This window comes from Excalfactoria chinensis, chromosome 21 (genome assembly GCF_039878825.1).
Source record: "Excalfactoria chinensis isolate bCotChi1 chromosome 21, bCotChi1.hap2, whole genome shotgun sequence".
Classification (NCBI taxonomy): Eukaryota; Metazoa; Chordata; class Aves; order Galliformes; family Phasianidae; genus Excalfactoria; species Excalfactoria chinensis.
The window spans coordinates 4463078-4480498 of record NC_092845.1 but is presented as its reverse complement, the minus strand read 5'-3'; the positions used below and the strand labels follow the sequence as shown (position 1 = coordinate 4480498).

General features: G+C 56.2%; 1 protein-coding gene across 1 annotated transcript; it reads left to right on the top strand.

Moving 5' to 3' along the window:
- The first annotated feature begins 4258 nt into the window (after positions 1 to 4258).
- Positions 4259 to 15309, top strand: ADAMTS15 (ADAM metallopeptidase with thrombospondin type 1 motif 15). Its single transcript, XM_072354758.1, has 8 exons — positions 4259 to 5186; positions 9046 to 9178; positions 9944 to 10111; positions 10450 to 10733; positions 11049 to 11226; positions 11748 to 11929; positions 12035 to 12210; positions 12519 to 15309. The coding sequence occupies exons 1-8, from the start codon at positions 4293 to 4295 to the stop codon at positions 13297 to 13299; spliced, it is 2796 nt and encodes a 931-aa protein (XP_072210859.1). The 5' UTR covers positions 4259 to 4292; the 3' UTR covers positions 13300 to 15309.
- The last annotated feature ends 2112 nt before the right edge of the window (positions 15310 to 17421 follow it).

The window sequence follows — 17421 nt, the reverse complement described above, 5'->3', positions numbered from 1 at the left end:
TCACTGCAGAGGTTGGGAGCTGCGCTTGGGGATCTGTCTGCAGCGCGATGTTTGCTGGAGAGCTGGGGTGAGAAGAGGTTGAATGGAGAGGAATGGATGATCCCAACGTAAATGCACCGAGCACAGCCACGAGAGGGCTCCCGTGGCTCGCAAGTGCTGCTGCTTCAGCGTCAGCTGCCCCAAACCCCTCGTTTCCACATACAGAGCTGTTTTACCCAACCTTCGGTGCAACGCCGTAATTCCCACAGGGCCCCTTAAAAGCGGGGTCATTCGGTGATTCTATGACTCTAAAAGCAGATTGCAGTGCCCGGACGGAGGGCTGCAGGCTGCATCAACCCCACGAAAGGTGGGTGCTGCGCTCCCAGGATTGCTGGGTGCCGACAGCAAAAGCACGCTGGGATTTCACCCCAAAACGATGCAGACTCAGCTTCCTCAACCTGCCGGCACCCACGTTTTTTTGCTGTCTCTTTTTAACCGAGTGCTGATTTTTAACGCAAAGCATCGCTCACATCACTCGTAATACCAGCAGAGGGCAGCCTTAGCACGGGCTGGCCCGGGAGCCGCTCTTTGTCCCAATGAAGGCACCCCAGCCTTAGACCTAAATAAATCCGGAGATTCATTATATATATTCATTATAGGGCTGCGTAGTCCTGGCTCATAAACCTTTGGGCTGAGCTGTAGGTGCTTATGAATGAGAATAAATGTGATATTGGCTTGGGGGGAATAAGTGGGGCCATCTTCTGTCTCCACTAAAATGCCATTGACTGCTTCAGAGCATCCCTGAAATAAACCTGTTGGATTCAATGATCCCTACGTGTCCCTTCCAGCTCTGGGTATTCTATTCCACGTTTCCATGCAAGCTGCTTTTCCCATGGCCTTTCAATGGGAGAAAGCCTTGATTGAATAATAGCAGGGGATGAAGAGAGGTGAATTTTGGATGCTTTCTAGATAAATGAACCAACAGCACCTTGGGACCTGCAACACCGGCTGCAAATCAGGCAAAAACTCATTAGGATTTTTTTCTATGCCTCTCAGCGTTCCCCTTCCAGGCTCCAGTGCTGCAATGTGGGCCACGTGGTCACCTCCACGTGCTCGGGTTCCTTGCTGCTCTCTCCCTCGATGACCCTGTCCAGACACACTCAGCTTTTCTCCATGCCTTTCTTTCCTGGAAAGCCTCTTAACAACACACTTTGAGTCATCTTCAGCCCCTGGAGAGGATCCTCCTTCCTGCCCATGTGGTGGGGAGCAGGGAGAGCACAGCCTGAACTTTTGGGATGGAGCCCGGGCTGCAGGGCTGCAACGCCAGCTCTCCCCTGGCTGCAACCCTTCCTCTCTATCATTGCCGTGCAGCTCTTAGCCCATCTATCTCCAAGTATTTATTTTGTGAGTAGGAAATGCCCTGGGGAGGTGTGAGGTTTTTTTTGCTCACCTTTTCTTTCAGACTTCTCACCCCAGGAATTGCATCGATAGATGAAGAAATAATAAGAGAAAAGGAGTTGTTGCTTCCTGCAGCCACTTGAGAGGAAAGGGGGAGGTGGGAGGAGGATTTCTCAATGGCAACCACTCAGATCAGCTTTTCCTGGTCAGGGTGGGCTGTGGGTAAGGCCTGGGTGAGAAGGGATCCACCTTAACATGGTCTCTGGGCAAAAATCAAAGTAGGATCTGAATGTGAGGCACTTATATGTTGATATGTGTGAGGCCAAAAGGCATCTCCCCATTTCTCTTCATTCATTACCGCTCTTCTTTAGGTCATCTCTATCCCTTCTGTTTCCATTCAGCTCAGGCCGCATCCAGGTACGGCCCTGCAGAACCTCACTGGGCAGCCATCCCACTGCTGGACTGTCCCACACTGCCCTGCCCTTCCATACAGCAGCAAGCATCCTGCTGCTCCCCACTAGCCTTGGCCCTCTCTGCTTCCTCTCATCTGACCCTTTGCACTGGCAGGAGACACAACAGAGACGTTTCCCCTGTGAGTTCCCCTACGTGCCTCAGAGCAGACAGTGCAACCCAGGGGGGCTGCTCAGGAGGTTTGTCCACGTCTTGTCCTTGAGATAGGGGAAAAATGTAAAATAATGCCTTGCTTCTTGTCTGGAGTGCTCTGTGGGATGCCAGCAGCACCAGGCTGCTGCCCTAAGAGCTTTCTGTAGGCACTTTGTGCTCCATGGAGTCCACAGCTTTCCCATGGGCAGGGAAATGAAGGCAGCAGAGCCTGGCAAACAAAGCTCTGTGAGTAGTGATACCCCAAGAGACAGGGTGAAGGGCTGAGCTGCATTACTTCCCTCTGACCCCAGAGATGCTGTACGCAGTGAACGTCACGGGACAGCCAAAAGCCATTCTCAGGGGATGGAGTGGGTCCCAGCTCAGCCAGATCCAAACCACTCACATTTTCTGCCTGCTTTCCCCATCAGGATGCAGTCAGATGTTCTGCAGGCTGCAGATAAAGTTCTGCCAGTTCGCTTTGACTCATCCTCTGCTGCTGGAGAAGATCTACCAGACACAGTGATGAGTAACCCTGGCCCGATGACCGCAGCACCTGGAGCCAGGGTGCTCTCACAGCGCTCATAGGGACCCTTTTGCTTTTCCCATCTGCTCCCCACTGCCACCCCTGTGGGCTGAGACCCCCTGAGCTCCTGCTCTGTGACAGCTCTGTGCTGTGCCTTCTCCCCTCCTCCCTGGTCTGAAACTCACCCCTTTGAACAGTGCGGTGCTGCAGGATGGAAGGTTCCCTCCTACCACCTTGGGAAGCCTGTGCCCATGTCAGGACTTCCCCCTTCACCCCTACTCACTGTTCTGACAGCGTTATCTACCGACATCCTGGGACATGTTGCATTTTGGCTAGCAGACAAAATCCCTGATTCACTGAGCCCTGTGCAGTTTGGGTCCCCACTTCAGCTGCAGAGATAAGGGACAACTGAGCACAGCCTGATGAGCAAGCACTGCACAGGAAAGTGCTGGCACCAAAACGAGCCACGCTGCCAGCTCTGCATCTATGCCTTGGGTTGTATTTCATACACACACGCGTTTTCAAGCTGTGCTTGCAGCCTTTGCTGAGGCTTGAAATCACATCAAAAGCGGTGTGTCTGCAACAGGGCCTTCATTTACCACCAAACAAACCCAGACTGCTGGAAAGGCTGTGAGGATGTACACGCCTTGGGTGCCTGGGAGTGGAAAAGCCTGTGCTTCCCTCTGGGCACAGAATCAGCTTGCATGGAAACAGAGCAGCAGATAGAGACCCACCTGGGCACCTTCCCACACAGCCTGTCCCAATGCCTCTGTGCTCATCGCTGGCAGTAAATTTGATCTTTGGCCACAGATAATTACTGGGGCCTCTTTGGCATTCTCCCTTTAGCTGTCCTCCTCCATAAGATTCCACCCATGATGGGATGCTTCTCCCCCCTGATAGCATCAGCAGCCTCAGTCTCCTTGCAGCCCCAATCCCTGCTCTGATCACAGTGGCTATGAGGAAACCCTTCTCTTCCCTTACACTCCTCACAGTGTGCCCTGGGCTCCCAGCAAACACTTTGGATCCTAACACTCCCTGAGTGCACCCTGTGCTGGCCTTGGGGACACAGGGAGGCTGCGCTGCTGCTGAGCAGTTGGAAGCACCACCTGGTTGAAGCGCTGTGATGGAGCTGGGGCAGGGCAGTGCGGGTTGCACTGGTCCTGAACGGAGAGAGGAGCACGGGGGTACCTTAGTCTGTAACACGAGATGTGGTGTTTCACAGCGGTAGCCCAGCGATCTCTGTACTGGAGTCCAGAAGGAGGGCAAGAGCCAATCGCACAGACCGCGACCAGCACATCCTGCTGAAGAGACCCACCCCAAAGCCTGTCCAGCTCCCAGCCCGGCCCCCGCTCAGCCTCTCTTAGCCCCGGCAGCATCCCCGCGGGTAGGCAGGGAACCCACCCCAGTTCCGCAGCACGGAGTCGGAGCGCAAAGCCCGGCTTCCTCCGTCCCCTCCCGCAAGCTCCGGGGGAAGGTGGCTGCGGTTCCCGGGCGGAGCTCTCCGCTCCCGGCCTCGCTCCTCTCCCGGCCCCGCTCCGCTCCCGGCCCCCCGCACCGGAGTGGCTGCGGCGGGGCCAAGCCGCGCCCCGCTCCCCCCGGCCCCGCCGTATATAAAGGCGATGCGCCCCAGAAGGCAGGTAGCGGCGGGGCAGGCGGCTCGAGCGGCCGCTCCGCTCCTTCCAGCCGAGTTTTAGCAAAAAGAAGGAGGGACGGAGGAAGCAGCAGCAGCAGCAGCAGCAGCAGCAGCAGGGACTGGCTCCTGCTTTCTCCCCACATGTGAGCCGGGACGATGCTGCCGCTGCTGCTGCCGCTGCTGCTGGGCGCCCGCGCGCTGAGCGCACCCCCGGGGGACACGGCGGTGGTCACCCCGCTCCGCCTCGACCCCGACATCAACGGGCGGCCCTACTTCAGGCGCGGCCCCGCCGAGGCCGTGGTGTTCCAGCTGTCGGCTTTCGGGGAGGATTTCTACCTGCACCTCTCCCCCGACGCCGGATTCATCGCCCCCGCCTTCGCCGCGCAATACCTGGGCTCCGCGCCCGGTGCCTCCCGTCCCCATCACCTCCGCCACTGCTTCTACTCGGGGGATGTCAACGCGGACCGAGAGTCCTTCGCCGCTCTCAGCCTCTGCGGGGGGCTCCGGGGGGCTTTCGGCTACCGGGGAGCCGAGTACACCATCAGCCCACTGCCGGGAGCGGAGCACGGCGGGGCTCACCGCCTGCAGCGCCGCAACGTCGCCCACCCCCTGGGTACCTCCGCGTCGCGCTGCGCGGTGGGCTCCGGGCTCACCCCCGGAGTGCTGCAGGCTCTGGAGAAATACCGGGGGAGAACAGCCGGGGGGAAGGCAGGAGGGAGAACCAAACGCTTTGCCTCCGTGCCCCGGTACGTGGAGACCTTGGTGGTGGCCGATGAGTCCATGGTGAAGTTCCACGGGGATGACTTGCAGCACTACCTGCTCACCCTCATGGCAACGGCCGCCCGCCTCTACAAGCATCCCAGCATCCGCAACCCCATCCAGATCTCCGTCGTCAAGTTCCTCCTCATCGGGCAGGATGACAAAGGGCCCAAAGTCACCAGCAACGCCGCCCTCACCCTCCGCAACTTCTGTGCCTGGCAGAAGAAGTGGAACAAAGTCAGCGACAAGCACCCCGAGTACTGGGACACCGCCATCCTCTTCACCAAGCAGGTGGGTGCGGGTCCTTGGGGAGGTGGGGACGACCCAGCAGGGCTGCCCTCCTCCCCTCTAGGTGTCCTGCACCCTGTCACCCCTCTTGTGTCCCCACCACCCCGAACCCCTTTCCCAAGGAGCTCACTGTCTGGGTTGGATGGTTGGGAGGGAGCCAGCCCTGCAGAAAGCTGATGGGGGAGCAAGGCCAGGAGGTGCACAGAGGTTGTCCCTGTACCCACAAAACTGCCACCCAGCTCCCCATTGGCAGCCAGCTCTGCCACCCAAAATGCAGGGCCTGAGCCCAAAAGGAGGGTGGTCAGCTCCGTGTCCCCCCAGCTGCAGTGCCACCTGCCAAGAAAAAGCCTCTCCCCAGTTCCTCTGAGTCATGCATGAGGTCCTCCTGAGAACCTGGAGCTCTCCTCCTCGCCCTGGCTGCTCTGCATGAATTCAGGGCTGGAAGGACAGCCAGCACTCAGCCTGGGGAGCAGACCCTGCTGCATCCCTGCTGGGCTGCAAAGAGGCTTTGCAGTTCTGCCCTTGTTTCTTGCTAGAAATGTCACTGTGATGGGCAACCAGCAGCACCAGCCCCCAGTTGCTGTAGGGAGGGAAGGAGGATGCAGCCTTTTCAAGGGGATACAGTCACATTTCACCTCAAGCACAGCGGGTTTGGCCAGCAATGGCAACTTGTGTTTTCTCTTTCCCCTGTCCCTGCCCAGATATCTTTGGATTAGGGACAGGTCAGGAACTCCGCTCAGCAATTCTGAGGCCATTCCCAAAACCTCTTTCCAAGTCAAGCACACGTGGGTGGGAAGGGCGTAGCTTCCAGCTCACTCAGCACGTGTTAGCAGCAGTGATGCTGTGTGGGACGTGAGACCCCGTCCGCAGGAGGGGCTCCATCCCCTGGCTGGGTGTAAATCTGCTGGAGCAGCTCCTGCCGGCACCAGGCAGCTGTGAAGGGAGGAGGCAGCTCCATCGCTGGTGGAAGCCTGGTGAGGTCAGGGGAGCTGCACGTGGGACAGAGCTGGTCCCAGAGATCTGACGGCCTCTCCGTCGTGCAGCATGCAGCATGGATGGGCTGCATTTTTTACGCATTGCTAAGCCATCCATTACTGAAATCCCAAGGCAAGCTCAATGCAAAGGCACACGATCAAGGAGACATCTGCCTTCCTTGAATGCATCCATCTGTGGTCCCCCGACACCCCAGAGCTTATCTCCCTGCCAAAAAGCTGTTACATAAGACCCCGACTTAAATTTCACTTCGAGCTCGGTTGATCGGCAGTTTCCAGTTGTGTCAACACGTCGCTGATGGATGGGACTGCACTGTCTGCGCTCCCTGCGCTGGACCTCGGATTTGCCTTTGGGGAGCTCAGTCCTGCTGAGCTGGATGGTGTGGATGTGCCGTGGGATTTTCACCTTCCTAACCGAGCTGGTGCCTGCTGGAAGGACCTCAGAGCGCCCATCCTGCTGCTGCCCTCCTGCCTCTTGGAAATGGTGCTGCAAATCACAGAGAAGTGTTTGACCACAATATTCACCATCCTCAAACTTGATGTCCACCAGCTGTAATAGCAAAGGCTTGCTGAGCCTGCCATCAGCTGCAGGGATATTGCACCAAAGGATGTCTTGCTGTAGCTTGGCATCACGAGGGCGTTTGGAAACCCAATGGTTTCAGCCCTTTGGGGAGCTTACATTTTTGGGATTGCATTGGACCCACGCACTGAGGAGCATCAACAGTTGGGAGAGTGCTTGCATGACGGCCTTAGCCTCTGAGCATGGGAATGGAGGTAAAAGTCACAGGGATGCCCTTCAGCTGACCTGCAGACCATCCCAAGAAGCTTGCAAGAAGAACAGCCTTCAGAAGGTGTCCAGGGATGAAGCTGGGGCCATCTACACACAGAGGACATGTCAGGTGTCAGTGCTTGGGCAGCCTTCTTCCTCTTGGTGTTCACCCAGGATTTCCTTCCCAACCTTCTTCCATTCCCCCACTGCTGCTCCCATTTGCCTCCCTCAGCCTTGGAGATATATTTCAGGGGGGTCAGGAGCCCTTCATCAGAGCCCAGAGCTGCTGCCCGTGGGGCTGTGGTTGGAGACTGATCCCAGGCTGGGGGGTGATGGGAAGCCCCATGAGGAGCTGCTCCTTCCTGCAGCCCCACAGTCAGCAGGCGAGGCTGAGAATGAGAAGTGGGTCAGTGTGTCAGCACAGGTGCTGGGCCGGGAGCCAACAGCTCTCTGTGCTGGCCAGGAAACAGGAACTCCTAAAAGAGCAATGAACAGGGAGCGGCCGCTCGTCCTCACCTCCCCGGAGCACCCCGTGCACCCCACATCACCTCCAAACTCACAGCGCTGGCACTGCTGAGTCCTGCTCATGGCCAGGTGTAGCTCTGGACCTCATGCTCACTGGGATGTGCTTGTTCCCACTGTGGGATGGGGATACTGTGCGTGAGACGAGACCTGGGATTCAACAGGCTCCCAGTGGATGCAGAAAGCTATAGTGAAGCAGAGTTGAGGCTGGTTATAAGACAGGGTTTTCCATCAGCCACAGCAGCCAGGATGGATTCTGGGCTCAGCTGTTGGAGCCTCCCCACCACCTTGCAGCACCTTGCCAGGCAGTGGGCCCCACACCCACCCCATGCCTCGGCTGTTCATCTCCCATGAGAGCGGTCCCGTCTGCTTTTTGCAGCCCTACAGCTGCTGCTAAACCCATCTCAGCTTTGGCTGGGGCTCTCTGGAGTTGCTGGGGCCATTACCGATAGCTGAACCTGCCTGCATGGGAATGCCTTCAGCCTGGAAACCTTGCTGGAAATGTTGGCAGAGCTGCTCCTGTGAGGTTTCTAGCAACCCAGGCGCGTTGGCTGGCTGGGAGCTGAGCATGAATCACTCTTATTTATAGCATGGGAGCGCCCGGAGAGTCCCTTACGTTTTCTTTTCATGTGGAAAGCTGCAGCAGCTCTCCCTGCCCCATGCAAAGCTGCTGCTACAGCTCAGTGGGCTGAAATAGCCCAGGGGTGAAGCTGCAGGGATCCATCCATCCTGCTGTGCTCCTTTGAGGTGTGCTGGCTAAAGGCAGTGACTGCAGACTGAGAAGAAATCACATCACTTCCCATCCAGGAGAACACAGCAATGGATGAGAGCAGGGTTTGGCGGAGCACAGGATGAGCAGTGCTGCCTGTGGGGTTGGCACAGTGTCTCTTGGAGAGGGTTGGAGGGATGGGAACATCTGAGGTTAACTGCTGGGCTGTGGCATGTCCTCAACCAGCAGCTTTTGGTTTGTAGTATCACCTGTGGGTGCTGGAAATGGCAGCCTGTGGTCCTGGGGTCTGGGCCAGCTCCTTGCATCAGCTGGGCTTGCTTTCTCCAGGAGAGATATCAGTTGTCATTGAGGACATGGGAGCCTTTCCCGTAGCATGCTGGACCTGCTCTGGGAGCTTCTTATCACTAGGAAATGGAGAGATGGGTCAGCTGTCAGCCAAGGCCAGGTCTTTCCACTGACTTGCCTGGGTCCAGACCTTGAGCTCACAGAAGGACGGAGCCAAGCTGGCTCCTCTGCATCGAAATGGGCTCCACCCTGCCTGGAGGAAACGCTGAAGGCACAGGAGGATGCTGTGTGTAACAAAAGGGTCACATGCAAAAGTGCCACTGAGTCACCATCCCTTGGAGGTGTTCCTGAACCATGGAGATGTGGCACTGAGGGACATGGTCAGTGGGCATGACCAATGATTCTGTGGTCCTGTGTTCCTCACTGTGGGGCTGTGTGGTCCCCATTCTCAATGGCTGACACCTGCCCAGCAGCCCAGGGCCAGGTCCTCTGGGGGTACAGGGCTGCGGTGGGAACAGGGGCAATACCAACCCCAGGGTTAACCCCTTACCTCTGTGCCCACAGGACCTGTGTGGTGCCACCACCTGTGACACTCTGGGCATGGCCGACGTGGGCACCATGTGCGACCCCAAGCGCAGCTGCTCCGTCATTGAGGACGATGGGCTGCCCTCAGCTTTCACCACCGCCCATGAGCTGGGTAAGGCACATCTGGGGGCTCTGCATGGGATGGGGTCCCCCGGGTCCCAAAACACTGGGGGGGTGCAGTGCATCACAAAGTCTGTGTTTTTAGAGTAAATCACATTTTTGGTCCGAGTGCTGTGTTTGCAATGGAGGTGCTGCCCTGCCTCGTGTCACCAAAACTCATCCTCCAGCCCTGCTCAGTAATCACTGACAAAGTTCAAAATAGCCCCGGTTCAGCCTCCGGAAGGCCAGACAATGACAGACATCCGGAGTGGGGAAACTCCACCTCGTTCTGGGGGGGAGGAGGGGAAGGGCTGAGAAAGTGAAAGGCAGCACTGTTGTGGTTGCTGGGTTTCCAGAATTCGAGAATCCTGAAATAGCAGAGGGGGATGCTGAGGGCACACCTACCTCCGGAGACACTTGTGTGGCTCTGCAGGGTGAAGGATGAGCTCTGATCTCCTTTTCCTTGCAATTTCCTTTGACCTTCCTAGTAAATGACAGTCCTCCATGATGCAGATGGGAAAGCATGCTGGAAAGGCTTGGGGTGGTGCTGTCAGGGTGGCTCACACGTGCCTGTCTCGCTGCTCCCAGCGTCCATGTGCAGTCCAAGCCAAGGCTTTTGCAAGCTCTGTGCTTCCCCAGGCAGCAAATGCTTCTCCTGAGCTGCCCACAACTTTTGCTGTTGTTAGAAGGAGTGCCATGCTCCGTGCCTCAGTTTCCCCCTGTACACAAAGCAATGCCAAGTGGGGTTATTCGCATTGTCTCCCTTTCCATCTCCCAGGCCACGTCTTCAACATGCCCCACGACAACGTGAAGGCCTGTGAGGAAGTGTTTGGCCGGCTGAAGACCAACCACATGATGTCTCCCACCCTCATCCAGATCGACCGCGCCAACCCCTGGTCAGCCTGCAGTGCTGCCATCATCACCGACTTCCTTGACAGTGGCCACGGTGAGTTCTTCTTGTCCTCCTGTCCTTGTCCCCATGCTGTCTTTGTCCCTGTGATGGGGACAGGCTGTTGGGGTAGGCAGAAAATTTCTCGCTGTCCTCCCAAGAAATCAAGAAGGAAACAGAGCTGAGTGGTGTTTCATCGCCAGCTGGGTTCCTCAGTGTCAGACTGTCCCCAGCACAGCTCTACCCACCTTCACCAAGAAGATGGCATCACTTGGGTCCTCTGCCTTTTGTTGTTGGGTTTCTTATCCACAACAGTGGCCTGAGCTGTGGCTGAATGCAAGGCAGCTCCCAGTTCCACAAGGACCCACTCAATGTTCCCCTTCCTGCTCCCTCAGGAGACTGCTTGCTGGACCAGCCCTCCAACCCCATCCCACTGCCCGAGGATCTGCCTGGGACGAGCTACAGCCTGAACCAGCAGTGTGAGCTGGCCTTCGGGGTGGGCTCCAAGCCTTGCCCCTATATGCAGTACTGTGCCAAGCTCTGGTGCACCGGCAAAGCACGTGGGCAGATCGTTTGCCAGACAAGGCACTTCCCTTGGGCTGATGGCACCAGCTGCGGGGAGGGACGCTTCTGCCTGAAAGGTGCCTGCGTGGAGAGGCACAACGTCAGCAAGTACAGGGTGAGTACCTGCCAGTCTGAAAATGCCCCGTGGACGACGATCCCTTGGTGCTTCTGCACTGGTGCTGGCTGAGCAGTCCCCAGTGGGGATCCTGCAAGGGGATAATAATGGAGAAAGGTGAGGAGAGAGCAGGGATAGACAATGCAAGCAGGCTGGATGCTGCTGTGTTGCTCTGCCCACCCCATAGAAGATCTGGGATAGGCAAAGCCACAGGTTTTGCTTGCTAATGCAGCTAGCAAAGGGATAGCTAGAGGGGGCAGAGATGGAAGCCATGAGAAAGGGGACAGCAGGTGATGCTGTGCCATGTCCCTGCAGGTGGATGGAGGCTGGGCCAAGTGGGCGCCCTATGGGACGTGCTCACGGACGTGTGGCGGGGGGGTGCAGCTGGCCAAGCGTGAGTGCACCAACCCTGTGCCCTCCAACGGGGGCTCCTACTGCGAGGGCGTCCGCGTCAAGTATCGCTCCTGCAACCTGGAGCCCTGCTCGGCTGCAGGTAAGGGCAAAACTTGCCAAAATACATGGCCTGACTTCATAATGTGCTGAGCCAAAGGGAAGCCCAGCTTCTTGCATGTGTTGATGCCTGTGAGCTGAGCAGGATGAGCTGACTGAAGCTGTGAATCCTCTGCTCAACCCACTGCAGAGGCACTGCTTGCAGCCCCAGAGCAGCTGGATTCCAGCAGAGCTGATCCTCAAGCACACCAAAACCCCAGACTTGCCACAGCTCTTTGGGTGGGGTGGGAGGAGAGCCAATCTCCAAATGTCAGATTCTTTGACTGTTTCAAAGCACTTGGAAACACGGTGCAAACATGCCCCTAAACGTGCCCCCTGCAAATGTCAGAGGTGACCTTGCCATTTGCAGTCCCGTCGCATCCTATTGCATTGTGCGAGGAGCAAAATGCTTCAGAGTTGCTGTGCTGAGTCTGCAGGCTTTGCACAACTGACCCTAACAAGCAGTAACACCTGCCTTGGGGCACAGGGCTGTGCCCCATCTGATGCACACTGTGTTCCTTCTAGTGCCAGGAAAGAGCTTCCGAGAAGAGCAGTGTGAGGCTTTCAATGGCTACGGCCACAGCACCAACCGCCTCACCGCCTCCGTCTCCTGGGTCCCCAAATACTCTGGCGTCTCACCCCGAGACAAATGCAAGCTCATCTGCCGGGCGAATGGCACGGGGTACTTCTATGTGCTGGCACCCAAGGTTGGTGAGAGCTGGGGAGGCTGCTGGGCTGATGCTGGGTGGCTGCAGCAGGATGACTGTAGGGTGATGCAGGGTGCAGCTGTTGCCTTACTCACTCTCCTGCAGGTTGTGGATGGCACCCCGTGCTCCCCAGACTCCACCTCAGTCTGCGTCCAGGGCAAATGCATCAAAGCGGGCTGTGATGGGAAGCTTGGCTCCAAGAAGAAATTTGACAAATGCAGTGTATGTGGAGGAGACAACAGGAGCTGCAAGAAGGTCTCAGGCTTATTCACCAAACCCATGTAAGTGCTGGGGGACCACATGAGAGTTCTTCTCTCCTGTGGGGTGGACACAGGAAGGTGGTGGGGATGATGACGAGCAAATCCTCCAAGGTGCCTGCTCTGAAGCAGCAGTGCGTGTTAGCAAGCTCATGGCTTCTGGTGTTGGAGACAGCTCTGCTGAGCTTCTCATGTCTGGGTGAGCACAGCCTGGATGAAACTCAGCGTGCAGAAAGATCTCCATGGGATGGAGGAGATAGGCTTAGAGTTGGAGATGGGGACATCTGCAGCTCGGTGCCTAATGGCTTGTCCTGGCTGCTTCCTCCTTCCAGGCACGGCTACAACTTTGTGGTGGTGATCCCCGCCGGAGCCTCCAACATCGACATCCGCCAGCGGGGCTACAAGGGGCTGATCAGCGACGACAACTACCTGGCACTGAAGAACGGGCAGGGCAAGTACCTGCTGAACGGGCACTTCATTGTCTCGGCCGTGGAGCGGGACCTGATGGTGAAGGGCAGCGTGCTGCGCTACAGCGGCACCAGCACCGCTGTTGAGAGCCTGCAAGCCTTCAAACCCATCCAGGAGCCCTTGACTTTGGAGGTGCTCTCCGTGGGGAAAATGACCCCTCCTCGGGTGCGCTACTCCTTCTACCTCCCCAAGGAGAGCAAGGAGGACAAAACCTCCTACAAGAAGGAGGGCAAAACTCCTCCGGACCTCAACAACAGTGTCCTCAGCTTGTCCAACCGCTTGGATGGGGGCAGGCCGACCTACAAGCGTCCCTCCTACAAGTGGGCAGCAGGCGGCTGGGAGGCGTGCTCTGTCACCTGTGGCAGCGGGCTGCAGAAGCGGGCAGTAGCTTGCCATGACTCCTATGGCCACCCAGCCTCTGAGTGTGAGGCTGCACAAAGGCCGGCCGAGGTGCGGTCGTGCGGGGAGCCATGCCCGGCGTGGGAAGCGGGACCGTGGGCTCCTTGCTCCAAGAGTTGCGGGAGGGGCTTCAAGAGGAGGATGCTGAAGTGCGTGGCCTCCAGTGGGAGGCTGCTGCCCAGGGAGAGTTGCAGTTTTCGGAGGAAGCCGCAGGAGTTGGATTTCTGCACCTTGAGGCCGTGCTGAGCTGTGGCAGTGAGGATGGACTTGGTGTCTCTCGGGCAGTGGCCAGGGGCTGGGAGAAGGGGAGATGTCCATAGCACATATCAAATGAGGGTAAAAAAAGGGAAAACAAAAATAAAGAGACCTGGGCGCGGGGAAGGGCGCGCAACCAGGTGATGAGAGGGCTTTCACCGAGCAGGTTGCTCGGAGGTGAGCAGGAACCAACCTACCTCGATGCTGCCGCACACGTGGGGTCCCGCAGCTGGGAGCCGGAGAACAGACAGACAGAAATCACTGCCAGGATGGCCTTGAGGACACACAGAGGGGACACCTCCGCATGGCACAGCCAACACCTGCCCCATCTTCCCAGAGCTAAGCCTACCTCCCCCTTCCCTGATTTTCTGCATGGGACCAAATGGATTTACCGATGCGACGATGGCAAGTTGTACTGTCCAACAGGGTTTAGTAGGGACTGTCACCTTCAGGGCAGGCAAGCAGTGACTTCACAGCTGTGCACGCCAATGGGGAGCCCAAGTGCCAGGCTGGGAGGTGGTGCTTTGACTCTTATTTTCTCCTCATGTTTATGATCTGACCAGTGTATACTTTATGGTGCTTAACTCCGTGTTGTTTAACCTCCTCCCCACGCTGGATGCAAACCTGGCATGGAAGGGGTAGCATTGCTTCCAGCAGAGCCTCTCCTGGGGCTGAGGTTTTCCTATGGTGCTTTGGAGAGGCTGAGACTGGCTCTTGGCTAAATGGGTGCCCAGAACACAGCCAGATGCTCATTTCCACCCTGGTGCAGGGCGTGGTGTAAAGCTCTTTGGGGCTAAAAGGGATCACAGTTGAGGTGCAATGAGAGCAGTAACTGCAGAAATAACCAGTTGTACTGTAGCATCATGGTGCGGTGCCTGGGAGCATCCCTGCCTGTTGCTGGTGCTCGACTCTGCTCTGGAAATGGTGCTTGCAGGGCCAGCGTGCCATGCCCAGGCACCCTGCTGCCTGCCCCACTCCAAGCTTCAGGGTTACTTTGCTCTGCATTAACCCCCAGCTGTGTTCTGACCTAGAACGTGGCTTTGGGGCTGTCCTGACCCTCCTGCTCTTGCAGAGCATCCACAACCAGCTGCATCCTCCTGAGTTTTGTGCTAGGGCTTATTCCATACCTCCTCTGTGTCCAGATGCTGCCTTACCTCACCACAATCCTGCCACACACCTTCCCCCATAAGCCTCCTGCTCAAACCATCAGGGATCATTTCACGTTTTGCTTTCCTACTGATGAAGGTCCCTTGGAGGGAGCTTGCTGTTGACCTCTTGATCAAGACATGTCACTATTAGGAAGAGCAGAAGGGTCGATCCCAGCTTTTGGGTAGGCTGCTGCCTCAGCAGTGAGATGCTTGGAGCCTGCTCAGTGCATGTGGAAGCTCTTCGTACTCCACCAAGCCTCCAGCAGCGGTCTGTGTGGGTCAGAAGGGTCCCAAGGAACAGCACAAACGTTCTTATGGAGACCTTTCCCACCAGCTTAGCACATTTCTCGTGATACTGTTTGCAGACCCACCCTCCCTGGATTTGTGTAATGCCTTTTTGAGCATAATAATATTTCTGGTCTCCACGATGCTTGATAGAGCCAGGAGCAGATGTTGCAGTTGCTTTGCACAGCGGGGATGGGATTTAATGTTCTAGGAAATCCCTTCCAGGTCTACATTCCCATGAACGCATCATCCATTTTCTGGACAGTTTTCCTGCGTAGCCGAGCCTGCAGCGCTTTCGTTTGGGGACAGAGCTCCAAGGAGCTGCCCTTTGTGTCTTGCCATCAAATAGATGGTTTCCAAGCCACCGACAAACTGTCATCCTTGTCCGATGGGGGGGAACGATGGGGTGGGAGGGATTTCTTGAGTGCAGTTCTTTTGCCGAGTGTGCAGCAAAAGGATGGAGATGCCTATTGTACTGGCTGCTTTGTGTATACCATGTATACTAAACATCGATCTCTGCTGTTTGTGCATCAATAGCAAACCTGAAATAAAACCATATTTAAAGATCCACCTTGCTCCAGGGGGCTGTTTTTGTGCCCATGTTCCTTGGCTGGTGTTAGCAGCGTATATCCCGGTGTATTGCAGCACCAACTCATTAACTTAAGGAAAAAAAAGTTGGAAGGTCCAAATGTATTATTCAGAATATTATGGCAATTGGTCTTGCTTCTGCTGGAGAATTTGTAGTTGGCAAAAAATCATCACGTTGGATGAGTCCATGCAAGTGCAGGGCTCGCCTGCGTTTGGGAGCGATTGCAGCAGGGCTGTGCCACGAGGCTGGTTTGCTTTAGCCTGGAATTGGGATATTCTTCAGTAAGAATCACAGCAGTACAGAGTTAAAAGTTAAATGCAAACTGGAACAGTGCTCTCACATCCTGGAACAACTGCGTCCGTGCATACCATGAGCTGGGAGTACCCAATCCTAACGTGCTCCCCTGGCGTCATTCATTCCATCCATGGAGTAAAGCAGCAGCAGCCCCTTTCCCACCACCTGCAGCAGGCCCAGGGAAGGCTGGGGGGTTGCTCAGTGCTTGCAAAACACTCAGCAGCTCCCAGCCCTACGATCAGGGCCAGCAGTGAGATAAGGCACTGCCTGCTAATGGGGCCACGTCTGCTGGGGGGTGCCTGATGTCACTGCCTCAGCTTTTATTTCCCCCTGAACAATTGCAGCTTTCTGTGCAGTTACACTCCAACACTTTGGCATTTTCTATGAGTTTTTTCCCCTTTCCCCCCAAAAGGCAGAGCACATTCCCAGTACCAAAGGAAAGCACAACAGCCCCAACTGAACACCTTCTCCTCTGCAGCCTGGTGACAGACAGCTCTGCCTTACCCCATGAGAAGCTCAGCTTCAGCCCCAAGAAATCCCGCACTGCAGCAGCTCCAACTGCACACAGCTTTATTAGGAGCAGAGGGTTTGCACTTCCGGGGCTCAGTGATAGCCATATGTAACCCGAACAAATCACCCAGAGAGATAAAAACATGCACAAAGGAAACATTTACCTGGGAGGGAAGGAAGAAGCCGGGTACTGATGCCAGAACCCCAGTTCAAAGGGAAGGTCTGTGTTTAGCCAAGTTGTGGTCTGTTTGCTCAGGGCTCTGCATTACTGGGAAGGCTGCAATTACTTAACGGCTCAGGGATAAGCGCGGGCACCTGCAGCAGGGTGGGGGCACAGGTGAGTTCCTGAGGAGGGAGGAGCAAAGCTGCAGCAATGTAGGGCTATGAGGGTGGCAGACGTGGGGACATGGAGCACATTGCTTGTTCCAAACTGCTGGGACAGTTGCATTTGGTTTCCCCCATTATTTTAGCCTCCCATCCCCTTTCTTTGTTCCTGTGTGCTTCCCCAGATATCAGCTTTTAGAGAAAGGGTGCAGGGTTCTGCTCTCACCCACCATGGAATCCACCCTCATAGCACAGCTGGTATTCACAACGAGACATTCAGAGCTTCAGCCTCTTCTAGCAGCACCTATTGCAAGTCGTGCACCTTACATGATGTCACACACCGGGGTCTTGCTGGGCAGGAGGGGCCCCACAGTGTCAAATTGGATGTTTTGCCCCAGAGCTGTTCCTCGCTGAGCCCAGGCACTGAAGATGCCTTTGGAGGAGGGGACGCTCTCTTTCTGTTATCACTGCCCTTATTGTTGTTCTTTCTTTCTGCCTGGAGACAAAAGCACCACCAGACACAGGGGGAACAAACAGTGCTAATGGGGAACACGTGGCCCAGCCAGCAGCGATGCTCACGTGAAAATACTGATGTGGAGCAGCGATGGGACACAAGAATGCATTTCCATGCCAAGATAATTGATTCCCCCTTTGCCACCATAGGCTGTCGGTCAGTTGCAGCAGACTAAACTTCCCCACATCATCTTCCCCAGCCAGTAAAATGACACTTTCCCACAAGAATCCATGTGAGTTGTTTTTTTTTTTCTTCCCCCTGTATTTTTTCTAATTATACAACTCAACCAGTGCCAAAATCAGTCCGGCCAACTCGAATCTGGCAGCAGAGCTCATGCACGTAGGGCCAACAGAATCACCTCCTTGCTGAAGGGCAGCAGGTTGGGAATGTACTGAGGCAAAGCTCTTTGCAAGGCTCCACATGGACGTTTCTATGCATGCATACACCTC